The sequence below is a fragment of the Oenanthe melanoleuca genome, chromosome 4, assembly GCF_029582105.1.
Source record: "Oenanthe melanoleuca isolate GR-GAL-2019-014 chromosome 4, OMel1.0, whole genome shotgun sequence".
NCBI classification, from domain to species: domain Eukaryota; kingdom Metazoa; phylum Chordata; class Aves; order Passeriformes; family Muscicapidae; genus Oenanthe; species Oenanthe melanoleuca.
In genome coordinates, this window is record NC_079337.1 from 1,901,036 (window position 1) to 1,922,637 (window position 21,602).

General features: G+C 44.0%; 1 protein-coding gene and 1 long non-coding RNA gene across 2 annotated transcripts; one reads left to right on the forward strand and one right to left on the reverse strand.

The window, feature by feature from the left end:
* Positions 1 to 4,000: 4,000 nt before the first annotated feature.
* Positions 4,001 to 21,524, reverse strand: ZGRF1 (zinc finger GRF-type containing 1). Its single transcript, XM_056489898.1, has 27 exons — positions 21,467 to 21,524; positions 20,517 to 20,632; positions 20,318 to 20,398; positions 20,149 to 20,205; positions 19,525 to 19,710; positions 18,539 to 19,213; positions 16,016 to 16,114; positions 15,155 to 15,260; positions 14,973 to 15,073; positions 14,633 to 14,774; positions 13,209 to 13,885; positions 12,087 to 12,225; positions 11,487 to 11,671; positions 11,203 to 11,390; positions 10,511 to 10,650; positions 10,284 to 10,430; positions 9,609 to 9,723; positions 9,223 to 9,482; positions 8,642 to 8,801; positions 7,953 to 8,030; positions 7,671 to 7,818; positions 7,275 to 7,402; positions 6,896 to 7,019; positions 6,446 to 6,622; positions 6,185 to 6,319; positions 5,812 to 6,073; positions 4,001 to 5,309 (listed from the first exon to the last, which is right to left on the reverse strand). Exons 2-27 carry the CDS (start codon positions 20,535 to 20,537, stop codon positions 5,194 to 5,196), a joined length of 4,647 nt encoding a protein of 1,548 aa, XP_056345873.1. The 5' UTR covers positions 20,538 to 20,632; positions 21,467 to 21,524; the 3' UTR covers positions 4,001 to 5,193.
* On the forward strand, positions 8,753 to 18,652 carry LOC130252400 (uncharacterized). The gene is made up of 4 exons (XR_008840349.1): positions 8,753 to 8,834; positions 11,075 to 11,252; positions 15,335 to 15,394; positions 18,580 to 18,652. It is a non-coding gene; the product is annotated as an uncharacterized LOC130252400 (long non-coding RNA).
* Positions 21,525 to 21,602: the final 78 nt, after the last annotated feature.

Genomic DNA, 21,602 nt, shown 5'->3' on the forward strand with positions numbered 1-21,602 from the left:
CCCGGCGGTGTGACGGTTCGCCGGTTCGCCGGAGCGGGGCGGGGGTCGAGAGGGGTGGGGTGGGGGGGCGAAGCGCGGGGGACGGGGGGGGCGCGGCGCTGGCACGCGCCCCGGGGGCGGCGGGCGGCGGCGGCGGCGGGAGCGGCGCCCGGGGCCCGTCGGGCTGCGTGTCTGGCACACGACCCTCCTTAACACCCCTTATATACCCCGCGGGGAACAATCAAACCTACCCCCGGGGTCCCCCTCGCCCTGCCCGCCCCGCCCGCGACTCTTGTCGGGGGCGCCGCCGCCGCCGCCCCCCCCGCCGGGGCCCCACCGGCGCCTCGCGCTCGGCTGGAGCGTGCCGCTAATTTATTAATGAATGGGGACGGGGGGGCGCGCGCGAGGCGCAGGCGGCCAATCCCCGCGCCCCGCGCGCCACGCGCGCGCCCGGGGCCGGCTCCCTTTCAGCCGCGGCGCTGCGGGCCCGGCCGGGAGAGGCAGCGACAGGGCGAGGGAGACAGGGAGGGAGGGAGGGATGGGGGCTCCCCTCCAGCCCCCTCTCGTTCCCGGCAGCGTTTCGCCTTCCTGGGGAAGGTGCACAGTTTAACGGATTGCGGCTGCTCCGCTCGCATCAGGCCGAACTCGAAGCGGGGAAAGCCCTGCGCTCCGGGCGGCTCGCTGCTGTCAAATACAATTCACAGGCTGGAGGAGACTTTATAAAACAACCCCAAACGCCAGTGCACCAGGAAAAGCTTCATTCCTTTCACCCCTCTTCCCTTCCAGCCCTCCCTCAATGGCAGAGCCTGGTGATGTGCCTGTGGAGTCGGCAGGCTGCCTTTGCTCCACCTTCCATTATCCCAGGTTGCTCCAAGCCCTGTCCAGCCTGGCCTTGGAAACTTCCAGGGCTTCTCTGAAACTTCCACAGCTTCCCTGGACAGCCTGTGCCAGGGCCTCCCCACCCTCACAGGGAAGAATTTCTTCCAATATCCCACCTAACCCTGCCCTCTCTGAAGGCAGCTTGAAGCTATCCCCTCTTGCCTGTCACTCCAAGCCCTTGTCAAAGAAATGACAGCGAGAACAAAACTGAAACCCCAGCACACTCTCCTCTCCTCTCCGTATGGAAACACCGTCAGCAAGGCACTTTGGGGGAGCCGGGCTTTGAAACAGAATTGTATTTGCAACTGCTAGAAAAGCCCAAAATAGATGAAAGAGCTGAAACCTCCGCAGAAGTTGTGCTCAGCACACCACAAACTCACTCTCAAATCAGACCCTCGCTCTTGCTGCCCTCTGGGTTTATGGCCTTTGGGAGCAATTGAGGCAGGGAGGGTGCCTCCATCAGTATCTCTGTGACTCTATGAAACATTTTAACAATCCCCCCGCCTCTTTGTGAAAAACGGGAGACTCACAGGTACCCCTGGCATCCCAGGAGAGAGACGCAAAAGGACCTTATTTATTTTCAGCACCTAAGGGACAAAGCAGAGTACACTTGTGACAGGGCCAGCCCATCCCTCTGTCACCACCCTGCTTGCCGAGATTTCCATGCCTCCATTGCTGATGCAAAGCCACGGAGAGGCGAGACAGAGGTAGTGCCTCACTATGTGGTGCCTTTCTGGGGTTCAGCCCAATCCCTGCTGCCAGCCCCTGCCATGCAGAACTTTTTTCCATAGGGTTAAGCACATGGTGACCAAGGGCAGGTTGGCTACCAAATCCTCACAGCTCTTGACAGGCACTTGTGTGGTCCGTGGGCAGAGCGAGGGCCGAGCTGCTCGGCCGAGAGCGGTGGGGAGAGGAGGTGGCGGGGGGAGAGGGAGTGGGATCAGGAGCAGGAATGCTGCTGCCACTGCCCACCGCCTGAACTGTCCTCCAAGGGTCAAACTGTTCAACTTCAGCCCCTTTGCCAGACTCAATCCTACTTTAGGGGAACAAAAGCCCAAAGTAGGCAACGATCAAGAAATGGGAGCACAATGATTTAAGCTTATCACACAGCCCTGAAATAAAGGACGCTGAGCTCGTGTGGGGGAGAGGAGGAGACCTTCAGAAGGGCTTTGTTTGCTGTAAGAAGATTGAACTCTGAGGCGACCCGATAGCCCTAAAAGTTTAGGGTCTGTGTTGCTGAGAGACCTTTGGGCACAGCCCATCCACACGTCGACCTCACAAGTTGAGAGCCGGCCTTAATGGCCAGCCTGCCTCAGGTGAACAGGGGCACGACATCCCAGGAAATGTGGAGACGAAGCTGTGGGGACAGGGTGGCCTGACCCCTCCCAGCTCTGCCTCCCTCATAACCCACAGCCTGCAGTGTCCTAATGTGCCCACACACACCAGGGTGCACTGAATCCTGTGGCGCCCAGCCCTAGGCAGCACATATAATCTCTGACAGTGGGGTGGCTCTGCTCTCCAGTGGGGTGTGAGGATATGTCCTCACACAGCAAAGTGCTGGGGTGCTCTGCAGAGGGAAGAAATCCAAGTGCTGGGCTGTGTATCCCCCACGGCCTGATCCAGGTCCTTCTGAACACCCCGTGCTCGCTGCAGCCAGAAGTGCCTCAGGGAGGGACAAGATGAGGACCAGCCCCCCAGCTCCCAAGCTGTACCAGCACATTTGGGGTTTGTTCTGGGATGGAGGCGAGGAGGGGTCCCCCACGAGCGCTGTCCCGGCATCCTTCCCCGGCTCCCCCCACCCTGGCCCTCGTCGGGGGCCGATTGTTCCCGGCGGATTTGCATGGCAGGTGCAGGCCTGCGGAGCGATTTTGCAGTCCTGCCCCCCCAAGAGGGTTTGCCTCCCCCCCCTTGTGAAAAAAGGCTGCCGGTGCCTTCCTTTCCCATGAAGAAGAGAAGAAGCTTGAGGATCGCGTGAACACGCTTCAGTTTTCTTATTCTTTTCTATAGATGTGGGGAAAAGAACAGCCGATTGTGTGAAAAACCCAGTGCCTGCAAAAAGGGACATTGGCCATCCAGGCGAAGGTGCGCGAGGGAGAGCACTAATCGCTGAACCAGGAGACAAATACGATTACCAGCTCCGAGCCTTGAGTCAGAAAGTCTCATAGACTTTAAGATGTTAATCCCCAACATAATCCTTCCTTTGGCGTGTAGGAATAGTGCAGCCACAAGAGTTGTTTTGTTATTTATATTGGCGTTTAATAAAACTCAGCCAGTGGTGAATGGGCTGCCCACTCTCCAATGGTAATTAATTCCCTATTTCAGTGACCCAATTGTGCTGGGATAGAGCAGTGGGACAGTCCCACTGCCCCAACCCGCCTTTGTGCAGCTACACGGCTCTCGTGCTTCAACAGCTATGGAAACTCATTCTTTTGATGTCATTCAATGAGTTTTCCTTGGGCATCTTCTAAACTTCAAGGACCCTTTTCTTTCTCCAACGCCTGAAAAGCAGGACTAGCTTGACCACCTCTGTAGAATTTAATGGTTTGGTGAAAGGGCCTTTTGGAGGTGGGGGGGGGAGGTTGTGTGAGGAAAGAGAGAAAGAAAATTTGGCAGGCTCGCCATCAAACAGGGGGATATCCAAACTCGGGTGTGCTGAACTCACCCGGCTCCTAATTTATACAGGTCTAAAAAGATACTTTTCCTTACTCAAAATACTCAAGGGCTTCTCTTAGTCAAGGCATTTCTAGGAGGGATTTGCCAGTGAGCAATAACTCTGCTTTGAGGAGCTGAGTAAAGACACAAATGGTGTTTCAAGAAGGAATTTCCACCCAGAAAAGGGAAAACCACCTGGATATTTTTGCCCAGAAGGGGAAGAATACCAGATAAGTGGAACAGGCTATTGGTATAAAGTGTGCCTGCAGGTTTATACTTTCTGACTGTGTGGTGAGGTGGCTGAAAGCGAACACGTGAAGAACATGGAGTTATCCTGCACAGCCACCCCGGTCCGGGCAGCCTCTTCTATGTCTTTATACACACTTCCAAAAAAAAAAAAAAACCCCTTCGCAAGTCACAAACAATTCAGGATTCAACTAAGAAAACACAGAGTGAACCATATGGCCGGGGTGGCTCGAGTTGGCTGCATTTTCCCTCAGACAAAGAAGGGATTGAGAGTTGAAGGAAAGGAGAAAAAAACCCAACTTTCCGGCTGATGAAGCTGTTGTCTGGAGGCAATGATCCCAAATCTCAAGGCTTTATTCCAGGCTCCGACTGAGACGTGATATGTCATATGATTAGCATCTTTCATATTTACAAGAGTAGTGCGGGCTGCCAGTCTTTAGAGAAAGGCGAGAGAAAGAAGGGGCATATGCTGAAATGGATTTAGCATTTGAAAGAGAGAAAAGAGAGCGGATAAATACACTTAAACGAGGATTTAGTTTTACTCCCGTTGCGTTCTAATGGCTTGTTGATTGAGATTTTAGGGAGCTGGGACAGAGGTGTCAGCAGTAATTTGAAGGCGCTATTCAGCCCACCCCCGGCGGAAGGAGCCGGCGCTGCCCCTCAGGGCGGGGCGGTGCTGCGGCCGCAGTGGCGGGAGGGGCGCATCACCGCCGGGGCGGCTCCCTCCGCCGCGCGCGCGGCGCCCCCTGGCGGCGGCGGGAGCGGGAAAATCGGGAAGCAAACGGGGAATTCCCGGGGCGCCGGGCACCTGGCGGAACGGACACCACTGCGGCACTGCTCACCGGCACCGTCCAGCCTAGCCTTGAACACTTACAGACATGCCACAGCTCCTCTGGGCAACCTCACTACCCGCCCCTGGAAGCATTTATCCCTAATATCCCAGGTAAACCCGTCCTCTGACAATGGAAGACATTCCCCCTCGTGCTGTCACTCCATGCTCTTGTGACAAGTCTCTCTCCAGCTCTCTTGGAGCCCCTGCAGGCCCTGGATAGAACTCAAGATTTTCCCTTTTAATTGTTACAGCCAAGGTCCTTCCTGGATGTGACCAACCTGTAAATATGGAAGGTGATGGAATTGCTCTAAAATACCATGGTGCTTAATCTGAAGAACAATGAAATACCATTAATATCATTACTATTAGATTTACATGAAAAGGATTTCACTTCTCAAGCAGATAAAGTCACTCTATTGATGGTTATCAATCAAATAAAGTTACTTTAATAATTTTTAGTCATATGACCACAAGGTCAAACTGAAGTATCAGTGCACTGAGACCCAAACAAAAATACCCCACATTCAATAAATACTAGATTAAAAATTACCACAGCTATTGCTATAACAAGCAGTTATATTTTGTTCATAAAATCAATACATATTTTATTTTTCCTTTTTCTTACTGTGTTCTTCTTCCTCCCAGTTCTCCAAGTAAGACTTGAGAACGTCATTCAGCTGCTGCTCGCACTGGCTTGCATGTTGCAAGCCATTTTCCCATCCTAAAAGCAGCAATAAACAGGATAATTACACCTCTCTCTACAGCATCCATTGTGGAATCAGCCCCTGGCAATGCCAACATCAATTTCCCCAAGAGTATTGACTGGCTGTGGTATTTCTGCTGGGAAAAAGGCTCTTTGGAGTTCAGTCACTAACAAGATGCTTTCTTTGATGTCAGCCAGGCAGGTAAAATTCCATTACTGGATAAAAGAATGCCTTCAAGCATAAAAAGAGTTTGCAGATAAAACTGCAAATGTGCAACTTGCACATTCTTGGATTTTCTTGAAATATATTAGATTTTCTATGTAATACGAAAAAGTTTAAAGTTTATATGATGAATAATAATGAATATAATGAACAGTAATGAATATAGTGGTTGCTCTAGTGTACAAACCATGTATTTTACATATTATTATATAATATATAACCACTATAAGGTGTATTATACATAATTTTAAAAAATGAGGCGCACGGTTCCAAAAACCCCAGCAAAGAATCTCTTACCTTTGCAGTGGTGAATTACTCTTCCCCACAGCCTGTTCCTGCTCAGACAGGGCAGACTTCCCACAATCAGCAGGTGCCTCTTGGCCCTGGTCAGTGCCACGTTCATCCTCTTCTCCGAGTCTATGAAGCCGAACTGCCTGGTCCTGACACACGACAGGACGATGATTTCCCTCTCCGCGCCTTGGAACGCGTCCACCGTGGACACCTGGACAGGCTTGACTTCAAAAGCCTCAGAGTGAACCCCACTGAGCAAATGCTGGATCTGTGGGCAGAGAAACAGGGAAGGGGGCTTGTAGGAATAGTGCAGAGTCTGGCTACTCAGTGTTTAAGGAAACAGCTTTATTGACTTTTATTATTGATTTATGATACAAACCTTATACATTTGTGATTTATAAAGGGTAATCACACCAATAGCAGCTCCTTCTATTCCACTTGCAATCAGAGACTGGATGAGCTTGACTGTAAAATGAGCTTCTGCCATGTTATAAAAGCTGTTGTCTCTTTCAATCTGAGAAGGAGGGAAAAAGATTCCCAAATGAGTTCTCACCAGCAATGTGAAAAGAAATGGAATGGAGGAAAACTAAAATATTGACTTGTTATATAAGAAGTATATAAGAAGCGTTGAGGAACTTACTTGCTCCATGCCATGAATGCTATAGAAGCAGAGTGTTGGAAGCCATTCCAATAGAGGAGCCCTGTCCTCCTCAGAAATCCCGTCTATGAGGTTTCCATCATAGAACAGCTCGTTGGCAATGGCACTGAGGGCAGGGTGACAGCGGTACTGGGTCCGAAGAAGGATCGGGTTATGTCCCTAAGGAATGAGGATACAGAAATCTGGGAAGAGTTCATGTGGATGGAGCTCTGAGCAGCCTGGTCTAGTGGAAGGTGTCCCTGTCTGTAGAGGGGGCTTGGATTAGGGGGCCTTTGAGGTCCCTTTCAACCCAAACCATTCTGTGATTTTATGATATTTCACAATGCTGAAATCCTGATCCTCTGACATCTGAGCCAGAATTCCCCTAGTGACCTCAGGGGACCTACAATTCCACTCTCCACCTTTTCCAAAGTTGTGTTCAGCAGCACCTACCATTAGGCAGAGCCTGTCAAAGAGAGTCTGCTCCAATCCCTGCTCATGAATACTCTCAGACCCTTGAATAGTTGGTGGCAGTTGCTTGGGGTCTCCAACAAGGACAAGCTTTTCACACTGAAACCTAAATAAGAATGTGAAAAAAACAAGAAAAAAAGGATGTTAAAGTGTTCATAACCAGAGAGAGTGCTGTGTTTTCATATCACATTGCTTCCCATCTCCACCCCAGTTTAACAACACCTAAGGACAGGCCTCAATTTAAAAATCACTCTTCTTGTTCTCTAAGGCCAGACCTCGGGGTTCATGTGCTCAAAAAGCTGTGGAGTTTGGCACTTCTTGGAGCTTGTGTCCCTGCTGAAGCCCCACAGGCAGGCTGTACCTGGCAATGGGGAGGAGAGAAGCAGGCTCAGTCATCTGGCTGCACTCATCCAGCATCACCACAGGAAACCTGAGTGCATTCAGGCAAGGGAAAGGGCAGGCAGCACATGTCACTCCAACCACTTTCACCTTGCACGAGCAAGGAGAAAACAGGAAGGCAAAAAGTTAGGATCATTTCATAGTTAATCTCTGTGCAGCACATAACTACAGCACACCTAAATTTATTTTTAGAAACAGGACACTAAACTATACCTGTGGAATCAAATCTAACATTCACTTTGTATTTTAAAACCAGGAGTTTGGCAGGTGTGACAGGGGATTCCCAGCTTCCATTTGCTGGGCCTGTGGATAAGACACAGCAAATCCCTGCTTTCCCATCCCATCTCTTTCACTGTACCTGTTGCAGAATAGTTTTGTTGGTCCCCAGTTTATGCTGCTCAATGCTCTTCCTGACATACATTTTTTCAGCTGGAGTCAAATCTTCTTTCATGAGAGCAAGCAGCTCTTTCAGCTGCTCATTTTCATTTCCCGAGCCTGCATGTAAACTTCAAAGAAGATTTTGTAACATACATTGCAGTAACTGAAAATAGCAGTGCTGGGAAAAATAACCATACTTTATACATAACAGCAACATTAACCTGCCCCAAATTGCTTCAGATCCCTCAAAGAGGTTTCTTACCTATGGGGAAGAATTGCTTTCGTGATTTTCCTTATACTTCCCACTCTTATAAAATCCTCAAATCCAAGATCGAGCAGACTTTAAAGAAAAAGAGAAGATAAACATTAAAGAAATGGAAAAAATACTGAAAACCTCCAAAGTGTTTTCAAAAGACTCATCAGAATACTGAGGAACACGAAGTTTGGTGATTCATGAGATTGAGAACCTCAGTAATTCAAGAAAATCAAACAAATTACCTCATTATGATTTGCCTCAAAAATGCTTAATGCCTTGATGATTCCCCTCTCACAGCCTTCCATATGTATCTTCCCTTCCTTTTTCCTTCCAAACCAGGCATTTATTTCATGATAACTTAATGCTGAATTTTCACAAATCTGGTTATCTCTGCTCCTTCTTCTCTACATTCCAAAGATACCTGAGCAGTACTACTTTGTCATGATGGATTTTAATAGTAAATTTGATGAGAGCAAAGCCTAAACTAGTCTTCTGTAAATGTTTTATGTAGCTTTTGCTCTTTTTTAACTATGCAAAAGTGCTGAGGTAAAATTAAAGCCTGTGTGTGGCACTTTTTAGGGAAAGAAATCCATCTTTTTCACATGTTTTACAGGAAATACCAACACAAATATCACTGCAATGTAAGTGCATTATTGGTTTTGGAAGAAGAGTCCCTAAAAGCCTCAGTAACCCACCCCAGCAGTATCCTGTCCACAGCAACGTTGGTGGAAGAAGCAATGAGAAGTTTCCATGGAGTTGCTCTTGGACCCTCTGTAGCTTCACTGCTTTCAAAGAGCTGCACGAGGAACAAGATCACCACAGACAGCAAGTAGCTCTTGCCAGCTCCAAAAACACCTGGTATTTTGGAAGAAAAAGCCCAAGTTACAAGTGAGAATTTACTAGAAATTAATTGCTTTAACTTCAGTTATGCTGTGATCCCTCTAAAAACATTGCATGGGCTTTTTTCAGCAGCTCCCAGAAACTTTACACTTACAAAAACAAAGCTAAGACATGATAAAAAGTGGTTTTAATATGAAAAGAAAGAAGCAGAGGACACTAAACAACTCTGATTTTGTGTATAGCTATTTCTAGACAAAACCTCCTGAAATCCTGCAAAAGGTAGAATGAAAATTTAAGGGGCAAAAGCTCTGTGCTGACAGAATGGATGTATTAATGGCACAGTCACTATCAGAGGGGCTGATTCTGGCATTTCACATTTATCAGCATTTCTGCAAAGATACAATAGCAGCAAATGTCACAATTCTTGGCTGTGTACCACGTATGATTGTGATGGGGAAGCTCTGGTGTTCTTGCCCTGATTTGGGGTTTCCACAGGAGGTCATCATCTGAGCTATGTGAATCAGTGATGCTGCTTGGTCTGGGTTCAGGGAGAACCTTTGGATCATCTCTTCAGCCACTCCCATTGCCACTTCAGAGCTCACAGGGCCAGACATCATTGAGCATTTCAGGCTCATGGCAGGTGGAGTAAATTTCCTTTTGTTGACTCTCTTTGTAGCATTTTCAGAATTAAAATTCCTAAGAAAACAAAAAATAGCCAAAATTTGTGATACAATCTGATTTGGACCTCCTGGTTCTGACATTCCTACACTGGACTGCTGCTGTTTTATGACCTGCTCACAGCATCACTGAACAGTAACTCACATTTTCAGGAGATATGGGATTAGTGGTAATGTGGATGGATTGAAGTGCTCCTCCATGTTCCTTAAGGATGCCAGCTCACCACTGGCATTACAAACCAGCAAGGCATGAACACACACTGGAAAGGCCACAGAAAAACAAAACAAGAAAGAAATTAAATGAGCAGAAATTTCAAATCAGCTAAATAAATTAATTATAAAATGCCAAAAGAGTAATTAACTGATTTTATCTTCTCCATTTACAAAACAAAACAACCCCAAAGCTTTAACTCAATTCAACAGCAAAACCAAGAAATTTGTGCAGAAGCACAGACTTAATACATGTTTTTTTAATATAAATACAGATTTTCCAGTGAGTTGCTTGAGGTTTCTGCATTTTGTTTTTCCAAGAGCAGTAAAAACATAATCCTTTTACTTACACTCTGACAGTCAACTTGCTTTGTACATCATGCTGTACAATTTACTACTTTGTTCATATTTTTCTCATTTCAGCCGCTTTGCAGGTTTAATTGTGTTTATTACTGCATTCAAATTATATATTCAAACCCACAAGAAAAAAGAAATACTGTGAGTTAAATCATATATAAGATCTGAGAAATTCTAAACTCATCCTTCAGTGCTGGCTGGATTTTTCCTTATTTGTTTCCCACAGTTCTGAATTATTTGCTGTGGAACTCACTGTTTGATCTCCAGTTGGAGGGACTGTAGCCTTTCAGTGGTAGCAATTCTATTTCATTGTTGGAGGATGGTCCAAAGAAAGCACTGCTGGCAATGAAAGTATCAATTGGATCAAAGTTTAGGGTCTTGGAAACAACCCAGATGTCATCTGCCAAAAAAAAAAATACAGAGTCCTCATGAGCTTCTCCTACTGCCACCCTTTAAGTCTGATGTTTAAGATGTGCTCACCTTTGCTGTAGAGAGAAGAATGCTCCTTTTTGCTTAGTTTCAGGTATAATTTGGGTTTGGAGTCACCATCAAACCTGGCAGGTGTATTCATAAATTTCTTGAACTTACTGTACCGCTGTGTTGGAATTTCAAAGGCTTTCCTGGAAAATTGTAAGAAAAAAAAAGTATGTAAACAATCTGCATATTTTGGATTCAGCACCAAAAATAAGAAACCTCCACAGATGGGACCAAGTGACTGTAAATTATCTTACATTAACCAGTTTTAAATACTTTAATCTTGACTGCAAAATTCCCTCATATTCAGCCTCAATTAAATTGTTTCCTCTACAGTTAAACAGCACAGAATAGCCTTTGAGATGACTTATGGCATTAAAATTATAATCTTGAAGAGAATAAATCAAATTCTCCTACTGAAGACTAAATGAACAATAATTCAAATGTAATAGTTGTAACATTAAGCAATTGATCAAGTTGTTGGTCAGCAGTTTTGAATCTTGCTTAAAAGAAATACCATTGCTACAAATATTTTTCCTTCACTAATTTAGCTCTTGCATTTCTTTACAGAAAGAAACCTTTACTCTTTAAATACAGAGAAAACATGTTAAATCCTGCTGAACTCCTGAGCTACTGGAATATTTATAAACCCTGAATTCATACAGCACTTGAGAGGAGTGCACAGCATTCCAGGATACCTCACCAAAAGCTGACATTCCTCATAGACAGCAATCTTTTGACTCCTGAGGTAAGTCCCAATACTTTTTGCATCATGGAGCACTGTGCTTGGTCTGGACTTTGTCTGTGTGGGGTTCACATCTTCAATCCACTTGAAAAAGGAACACTGCTCAGCTTTTGGGGCATCACAGGCATAGAACAAACGACCCTGCAGGGGAAGGGAGGGGAAAAAAGAGACCATGAGCAAGCAAGGAAAAAAGAGGCTTTCACCCAAAAGTGTAAAAACACAAGGAATAAACAGCACCTTGTTTTGACCTTCTTTTTTAACCATCACCAGCTTGGCAGGGTGCATGTGGTTGCAGAGTGGAGCACTGCTTCCTTGGCTCTGGCCTTGCCCACCTTTCACAGCAGGGTAAAATGATATATCCACTTTGGAGAGGGCATTGTGCAGCCTCTGTGCCAGCTCAAACAGCATGATGTTCAATTGCTCTTGGTAGGGAATGGAGAACAACAGAATCATTAGCACAGCCTTAAAACGCTTGCACAGGTACACAACATTCAAACACGTGGATTTTCATTGGAAGATTTCCATCCCAAATCAAAATATTTAATCTGAGTCCTAAAAGAAACCATATGACCTACAAAATCAAAATCCACTTATTTAAGGGAAAAAAAAAAAAAAGGCTTAGAAATCCTAAGACTGGAAAACAGCCCTGAGGTTACAGAGTTCAACAGAAGTTTTTTGTTTTGTCTTTGCAATTTTGAGTATAAAATATTTATTGATTATACTGATTATATTTTAGTGTATAAATATATATATATATATATATATATAATGAAATGCACCCTGTTGCTTTGATAGGCAATGTTTAAAATGGCAGCATTTCACAGAGCAGAGACTTACCTGTCAGAGCAGCTTTAAAAACCTGTTTGTAGTGAGTGTGAGACTGAAACACAGCTGGGATGGAAATCTTCCTTTTAGGAAGGCTGGCATGCTTCACTTTATCCACAGGAGGAAAAGACAACTCAGAAATTGTTATGCCCTAAAAAGACCCAGGAAAATAAACAATTAAAAACTGTAAGACCTTGAATTAGAGAAATATTGCAGATTTGTCAAAATACATGTTCCTAGAGCTTGGGCTGCCATGTAGGATGCACCATGAGGTTAAAATATGCCCTTTGCCAAACAGCCTGCATTTATAATAACACAGATAATACTTCCAAAGGCTTTAGAGTGAATTATGTAATTCAAAACCATGCTTTTCAGCATTAGGCATGGGGAAGGAGCACACAAACACCAAACACCATTTTACATATAGATGTATATAAACACATAAAATGTGTATACCAGTGTATATATCAAGTATATTAGTTATTTCCTCACCTCGACTTCACACAGATACTGTATTGGACAGTTTTAAAGAACTAAAAAACTTTTTTAAAAAGAGTTAATATTTTCTTCAACTCTCAAGATCATTTGACAACTTTAAAAACCTGACTTGTGGTTGTTTTGGTGTTTTCCCCTAATTTACTCCATTTGTCTACTGGTCTCAAACAGCTATGCTAAATTTTTAAGTGCTTATCCAGTGCCATAACTTGACTTCTATATAACTAAAACTGAAGGAATTTATAATAGTTTGAAGTCAGAGACTATGCCTTGAAGCAAAAAAATGGGTAATCATTAAAATGATGCTGATACCACAATTAATGAAAAACCCTTTATGCACACAATGTCTTACCAATTACAGATGTCAAAACAGCCCAGCAGCTTTTCTTTCATCTTCCTGCCATCAACATTCAGATTAAAAATCTAAATCTGGCACCACGTTTGCCAAGGAATTACCTTTACAAGGGATTAGTCATGGCACTTAAAAAAAATACATTTCTTGGTGTCACTATGTCAGTAGAAAGATTTCATCCAATCATACTGATAATATCTTGCAGGAAATCAGATAAATGCAGTGCCTTAGGCAAGAGAAATGTGTTTGTGTCAGTGATAGCTGTGTTTGCTTGAACAGTTACACACCTGGCTGTCTCCTGTTCCGGTGTGGCAGCTCAGGTGACTCAACACCTTTTGTGTGGCTGCAGCCAGAGGTGTCTGCCTTGAGTGCAGGGAAAGTACCTTCCCCTCTGAAACCAGATCTGGGAGGCTGGTGCTGGCAGCCCTGGAGCATTCCCCAGGCGAGCTCCTGGCTGGCAGCAGCGGTGCAGAGCTGGGAGCACGTGGATTCACACTTGGATTCATGGCTCTGCCCTCTCCTGTGTCACCTGGCAGCATTCCAAGGATGCTCTGGGTGCAGATGTCATCCTTCTCTTCCTCATCAGTGCTGTTTTCTGGGATCAAATCACACTGAGCACTGCTTTGATACTTCAGCCACTTGCTTTGTCTGTGTTGGGCAGTCACATTAGGGAGCACTGGTGGCACAGATCCCCTTTGTCCATCTTCCATGTACTCCCCAAACACAGAGGTTTCATAATTCCTGTCCTCGGGGCCAGGAGCACTCCTAGGAAACGCCACTGGCTCACTGCACAAACTGCCTCCTGAAGAGTCCAAAGATTGCTGGGTCTCCTCACTCTCAGTGGGGTCAAACACATCAGGAATCTCCTCAGTGGCAGGAAGAGTGACAAATGGAGTTCGTGTTTTCACCGTGGGCTTGAATGCTGGGAGGCTGCATCCCTCTGGAGAGCTGGATTCCTCCCGGGCTGTGGGGCAAATACAGCTTACAAGCAACTTGGAGCACCTAGGGATGGCACTTCAGAGAATTCCTTGCTTTTTGTACCTAAGTTCTTCCTCTTACATCCTGTTTTTTTAACTGGGAAGCTCTCTGGAGTGTTCCTGTGCAGTATTACACTAAATGATGGATTTTGTGTGACTCTTTCAATTAGTTTTAATTCTTTAAAATCTTCATACTCAGAACACATTTTGTAGTCACTCTGCTTGTATAAAAGACCATTATGTAAACATGGTTGTGTTTTGGAAGTCATTAATCTGATGTCTCAGATGCCAACTAGAAAGTACCCAGTTTAACATTCGCTGCATTTTCCAAAAGGTAACCCACAAACCTATGAATTAATATTAAACAATGCAGATAAATAAGCTCTTACTACCAAAAAAGCATCCTTTTGACTAAATTAACTATCATTAGTGACAGTTACAGATAGGTGTCAAATGGAGAGGGTCAGAGGACAGCTGAATATGGAAGCAAAATTAAAAGCAGGTAAATAAAAACACAGGTATCGCTTAGAAGCTTAGCTTACAGCCCTTTTCCCCCCAAACTAAAAGTGGATTTTTCTTTATAAAACTAAATCCCTCCACTAAAGTCTCTTTCAAGAGAATATAATTGGCAGAGTCACTGTCTATGATAGCCCAATTCATTGTACTTGAAGAATCCTCAGAGATTTTTCAGCTAAAACACTGTGAGGTGCCAGTATAAAAGTGTAAATTCTTACTGAAAAAAAATGGCAGTTCTGGTTCACTTGGTAAGATCCCATGCATCAGGGGCTCCTGGATGTCTCCAATAGTCTCCTCATTTTCCCAAGGTGGAGAAATTGTAGAGTCTGGATCAAGTGGGGAAGTTGGTCCTGAGGAAATCTACAGGTGAAGGATGAACATGGCAGGTGAATGACAGGAAAAACCCTGATTACAGCTCTTTTATCAGTATTCTCCCTCTCGTCATTCTAAACAACTGCAATGTCTCTCAGAGCTGTGATACAAGGGTTTCAACAAGAAGAAATTGCCACAACACACAGGAAATGAAGAAGATATCTGCAAGAGTCTGTCAATGCCCACCTTGCCAGGCTCCCAGGCAGTCCACTGTGCTTGGCTCAGGTCAGAGGGTGAGCATGACATTGTCCATGGTGGCACTTCAGGATACACATCCAATGCCAGTGCTAAGAAAAACACATAAAGCATTGAAGTCATGCAGAAATTTTGAGGCCAATCACTGCCCTTCTCCTTTTACTTTCACTTACAGGACTGATTTATCCCTAGCTCTTCAGTAACATCAGGCTTCATTTGAAAATTCCCTTCTCTGATAACATCAACATCACCCTTACGAAGGCTCCTGGAACCTGGAGACTTTATTAAAAAAAAAAAAAAACATAAGCAAAAACTTGTTAGAAATTAAACTGTGTATCTTCTTTTTTTCAAAGTGCATCTGATCAAAGGAGCAGAAAAAAACAAGTCACACATTATGAAGTTCTGTGACAAAGGTAAGTAAAAATAATTGACTTTGACATGATTGTAGCAGTTTAAAAATGAACTATTTCCTATCCTAAACTGACAGGATACATTTTTCCACTATGGTTAGTAAGGATAACTGAACAAAAAAAAAAGTTTTACCTGTCTGAAGTCATAAAGGTCAAAACTCCTTGAAAAGAGGGGTGAGAAAAACGTCTCAGCTGCAAAGTCCATGTTCTCTGGGTGCTGCTGCCATCCCAGCTGGGAGCATGGAGCTCTCAGCATGACCTCACTAGCTGCTGATCCTTTCACTTGGTGCCCTTGGAAGGCAACAGGCTACACAATGCATTGCAATTATCACTAACAGGAAGTAAAAACTGCTCTGCAACTCTCTACAATCAACGCAGATACTTTTTACACATAGAACAAAAATAATCTGTTGACACTGCAGAGAGAAACAAAAAAGTGCGGTTTTTTTCCCCTTGTAATTTGAGTTTAAAACTCTCCCGGAAAACTTCCTGCAGTGAACTGTACTAAAAATTACCATAACTGGTTGAAATTTTATTAAGACTTAGTATATTACAATTAGCAAACCAATTAACTGAAATTTAGGAAGCACTGTTAATTATACTTCATTTCCACAGAGATGGTACCTTTGGTTGCCAGTCAGATGTCCCAGGGTCTCTTTGGGCTGCTGCTATTGGTACAATATATGCCTCTGTCTTCTGTAATAAATTGTCCACACAGTTGGGCTGCACAGGAAAGTACCAAAACCTAATTAGTCTAACAATTTAATAACCAGTTAAAGTGAAAACTTAGGCTAAGAAATGTCTTGTATTTATACAAAGGAAGCCTTTTCAGTTACAGCCTTTTTATTTGGAAGCCAGGACCATCCATGACAGGATAAGAAACTATGTTTGCTTTTCAAACAGAACGGGGAAAAGGGAAGGATTTCTAAAGTCTTTCTTTAAGCTCTAGATGGAGTGAGAAAGAAAAAAGGCTGTTAATAGCACTGGATAAAAATTAATCTGAAATATCAAACACAAACAGTTTTCCCAGTGTATTTCAACCCCAATGCTCAAATTCCAATGAATGCCATGTATTTTAAAAGATAGTGGGGGGGAAAAAATGGTGGTAAAAGATGGGATAGGGAAGGAGAACATATAAGACATATAAGTGTAATATTAAACATTAGTAAATACTACAATTTCTATTAAGTTTCTTGTCACACATGAGGCCTCCTGAATATTGTCAAGATGACATAATCTATTTATTACCAGCTTCATAAACAATGCCTCTAATTTGTAGCTCAACCTCTATAGTTCCATACACCAAGAATTTTATTCCAGGAGCCAGGTGGAAAATGGATTTATCTTGTACAAATAACTATATGTAGTCAAAAATTGGTTACCATAAGGCCAGGAGAATCAAAGTATGAACGGGAAGATGCCTGTAAACTTTCTGAGTAAGGCATTTCTGTAAACTCTTTTACAGCTACAAGAGATGGAAAAGTACAGTGAGTTACAGTGAATAGTCTGGGAGGTTTTTTTACATGAAAATATCTGAATATATACAGGTCTTGCAAACCTTACCCACGCAACAAATTGCACAGTAATTGTTAGTTTGAATGAGAGCAAACAGAGACAGGCTTGGAGCTCACAATGCTGCTTTAAACAGTAACAACTGCACGAGGGAACCTACATAACACATCACTCTAAAAGTATTTCTAAATATGAGGAGAAATGAGAGAAATCAAACAGGTACAGACATGCAGAATCCAGTTTAAAATACAAGCTGACCTAACCTTCATCTTTCTCAAGGGGTTCAAGTGTCTCCTTAGAAGTGTCTGTTTCACAGAACATGCTGGTATTTTCCTCCATCTTTTGCAAGCTCTCTAATGCTGTGCTATGCTGAGTCAAAGCTCTTAGAAGAACGAGATCATTCACCAGATCAGGGAGTCCTGTGGAATTCTGAGCCACTGCTGTGCATTTCAGGCAATCCACCCCTATTGCTTCTCCTTTGCAGGCTTCAGGAGAAGCAGTTACACTCTCTGCATTTTCCAATGCAGTTTCCCCTGCTGCTGTTTCCTCTGGAGGTGAATAACCTGTTTCTAAAGGATCTGATTTTTGTGACAAAGCCAGCAGAGGGCTGCCTGGTTTAATGTCATCACTCTTAGTACCCCAGAAGTGCTCTGAGCCAACATCTGGGGATTCCATGCACCCAACCTGTGTAACTCCTTCCTCAGTCTTTTTGTCCATGGCAGAAATTATTCTGCTGGGAGAAATTCCTGGAAGACTTCCAGTGGCCTCCAACACCCTGGTTTCAGGGTGACATTCATTAACATTGGTGTCACCAGGCAAGAGATCAGAGTGCTGGTTTTTTATGCAGGATGTGCCAATAATGGGGAGTGCTGCATAGCCATCCAGATCCTCCTCTTTGTTTGTGGCTTCAAAACTTGACTGACTTTCATTGATCTCTTTTGTGTTGCATCCATCATCTAAAAGTTCCACTTCAGTTCTGGTCTGGTTTGCAGTGTCTTCTGCAGCTCTCCTGGCATCACTGTCACAAAGCTGGGGTGGTGAACCCCCCTCTCCATCAAAACTGGAACACTTTACTTCATCTTGGCTGTGTGTCTCTACTTCACAGCAAGAATGAGGCTTCAAATGAGGCCTCAATGCAGCATCTTGTGCTACATCTTCTCCCTGTAAGAAACTTGGGCTCTGTGAATAGTCTCCCTCAGGCAAGTCCTTCCCTTCTCTTTCACACACATCTTCATTGTCTGTGTCATTAAAATCAAAAGTCTCCATTAGGTTAAAGCTAACCTCCATCAGTTCCCCATCAGGACTAGAGTCTGTGTCCTGCAAACCAAACTCCTCCTTCACAATTCCAGCTTCAGTCCATGTCACATCCCCAGAGAGCTCTGGGGACACTCTCTCTGAATGTGGTCTTGGATGAAGCTCACTCTCCATCTTCACTGAGAAATTCTCCCTGTCAGTCCCTGAATGCTCCCTGTACCCAAAGGGATTGTTTTCAAAGGCAGTTGGACTTGCTGAAAGTGAAATGTCACCTGAGGATGGGACAAACTCACTGTCACTCGTTCTACTTACAGTGGACTCAGGTAGGAAGTAACTATTTGTGTTGCAGTGATCCTGTAAATCTTGACTTAAACTATTTACCTTTTTGTCTTGTCTCTGTCCTGTGACTGCTCCACCACAAGGTTGTTCAGCTGAATCTGGAAGCCTTTGAGCATTCCAGTCCTTTTCATCATTTACAGTTCCCTGTATAAAAGGCAGGTGCTGAGTGTCTGGAACGAGTCCTTTGGCAGGGTCGCCTGAAAAAGCAGGGAGGACTGGGCTTTTTTTGTCACATAAATCTGCATTTTCTGCTGCCTGAAACCTGGAAAGACAACCTGTGACTCCAGATGTTTGCTCCCTGTGTCCTTGTGCTGGTTTGGACTTCAGAAGGGCAATTATCTGTGCTGTGCTCCTGATGTGGTGGGACACTGCCCCAGGACCAGCGTGCCCAGCAAGGAGAGGAGATTCTGGCTTCACAACAAACTGATGGGAGTTTGGCTTCTCTGTCTCCTCACAGCTGTCACTAAAGGGAGCTGAAAGCAGTGAGGACACAGACATCTCTTCTCTGCCATTGTCCCTCCATCTTTCTTCCTGACAGCCTGCAGAGGGATTTGTTTCTGCATCCTTCTTGCAAATCATGGAAAATAATGGAGAGCTGATGTAAAACTTGGATGGAAAACTCCCCTGGCACTCCTTAGATAAAGGCAATACGGTTGGTTTTTCTTCCTCTTCCATGGCTGGCATTTTCTTCTCAACTTGGCGTGGCCCTTGGAACCCCTAGGGGAGAAATTTTTAATTAATCCATATTTTGCAATCAAGTGTTGAAAATGGGGCACACTCCATGAACTACATTCTGATCAAATGCCCTGAAAATATATTCTGATCAAATCCACATGAGGATTCCACAGGTGCACAGAAACAACCTCAAGCCCTTGTGATTTTTACTGCAGGCTCAGCAATAGCAATCCTGCTTAAACCAAACTTCCTAAATGTGGAAAAAACACACTCTGGATTACAAAAAAAAAAAACCAAAAAAGGCAGGAAAAAGTTATGCATATATTCACCATAACAAAACCACAAAAACACACCGTAAACTTCCTTTTCAAGCCGACAGGGAGATGTCTTGGGGGTAGAAGACCAGGTTTCACACCATTTCTATCCACTGCTGGAGCTTCTGCTTTCTTTGGCTGGTCTTCAGAGGGCTTTTCACCCACTCTGACTGCTTCAACTGTGATTAAATATCGCTCACTTTCAAAATCATCTCCAGGAGTCACCTGGAAAAGAGAGACCAGCAGTGTGTACATAATAGTACTGCAAAAAAGACAATAGATTTATTTTAAATAAATATAGTCTTTCAAGTACTTATATGTAAAACATTCAGGTACTTGCACCTACTATATCACAGATGCCATATAATGTTTTTATTTATATGTATATTCTAAAAAGCATTAGCACTTCAATGGTTATTTCATATAGCACTGCAACACACTGCTTTTATCACAAAGGAAGAAAAATTCCATGAAACCTTCTGGACAAACAGTAAGATCTATTAATAAATAGAAGTGATTTTCCCTTTCCATTATTTGCACTGTAGCAGAATTTTATATCAACAAGAAAAGCTACTGTTTTGGCTACCAAGCAAGTGTTTGAAATGCTGCCTGAAAGACAAACTACAATCAGACATAAAAATAACAACTCTGAACAAAATATACCTGAGATTTTATAAAAATACTCTCCAGACATTGTCCTTTATCATCAAACAAGGTAGCCTGCAATATAAAAATAAGATTGTAAATAAGCAGTCATTTCACAAATCAAGTAGACTGCCACTGGCAGTAGCAGATAGTATCAAATCAAAGAGTGTAAAATCTGAATTTTCACCTGATTTCTGCCAGTTCTAACCCTCAGAATTCCATCTTGCCAAGTTTTTGCTTTTTTCATCTTTTGGTGAGTGTATAACACCTGTTTCAAATACGTAAAATATTGAAGAAATAAGAAGTAAGAAAACGTTCAAATATCTCATTAGCTACAGTCTTTAAACTTATTCCTACTTAATTGCAAAGGATTTAAAATCACTCACAGTGAATTCCTGAGAGGCCATTGTTTTGGCAACACAGTCATCCAACAGCTTATTTCACAAATATTCACATTTTCCCACAGCCTGAGAGACAGGGAAATTATCAGGGTGCACCAGAGCTGCGAAGGAAAAGTGTGGACAATAAATTACTTTTTTTTTTCCCTAAAATGAAAATAATTAGATGCAATTCACCACAGTATCAAACCAGTGGGGTAGAGCTCCTGTGGGCACTTTAAAGAGAAATCTCAACAGCAATCTAACAGACTGCTGGTAAAAAAAAAAAAGAAAAAAAAAAATCTCTTTTCTTAATAGATGTCAAGATATTTTCCAGCTTTTTAATTAATTAATTCATTTAAATGAATAGCTGGCAACTCTGAATACTCTTATTCAGAATTACTTGAATTAAAAACCTGAACGTTTACTTGCAGTTAAAAAAAAAGAAACAAAATACCAGAGAAGCCTTTACCAGAATGATTTTGTCACAGGTGTGGGGTTGGTCATGCATGTTTAGCTCATGCAAAAAATAACTGACTCTCCAAACCAGCTGCCCGTGAAGCCAAACCCCTTGGCATGCTTGAAGTTAGGCCGCATGGTATGTTAAAATAAATTTTTATATACTCTTTGGGTTGGTGAGAAGGCTTTACATGATGAAAAGGTGAAAGATTCACGCTGGTTCTTATGGTTGCCACCTCCTGGGGTGCTTCATAAGGTGAAATTCCTTGGACACGCGAACTTTTAGGGCAGAGTTACTGCTGAAGTTATTAGAGCAGAGCCCTTAGGATGACTCCCGAGGGAAGGAACGCCACAGACAGCGGGACCCTCGCTGTGGGACCGCCGCCTCCACACGGCCCTTTCCCAGCCTCCATCCACCAGCATTCCCGCCCTGAGGGATGCCCCTGCGCGACCGCAGCCCCCGCCACTCGCGGGGACCCGTGCGGACACCCCGATCCTACCCAGCGGCTCCGGGATCGGGATCGGGATCGGGATCGGGATCGGGATCGGGATCGGGATACTGACTGACAGCCACAGCCGCCACAGCCGCCGCCGCCGCTCCGAACTTCCCGCCGCAGCGCCCGCGTGACGTCACGA

Bases quoted from the DNA above. Each gene is read 5' to 3' on its own strand.
- ZGRF1 (XM_056489898.1), bottom strand. From the start codon at position 20,537: ATGGCCTCTCAGGAATTCACT. The intron at 20,399-20,516 runs GTGAGTGATTTT...TATTTGAAACAG, and splicing joins TGGCCTCTCAGGAATTCACT to GTGTTATACACTCACCAAAA. The intron at 8,802-9,222 runs GTACACAGCCAA...CCAAAATACCAG, and splicing joins CCCCATCACAATCATACGTG to GTGTTTTTGGAGCTGGCAAG.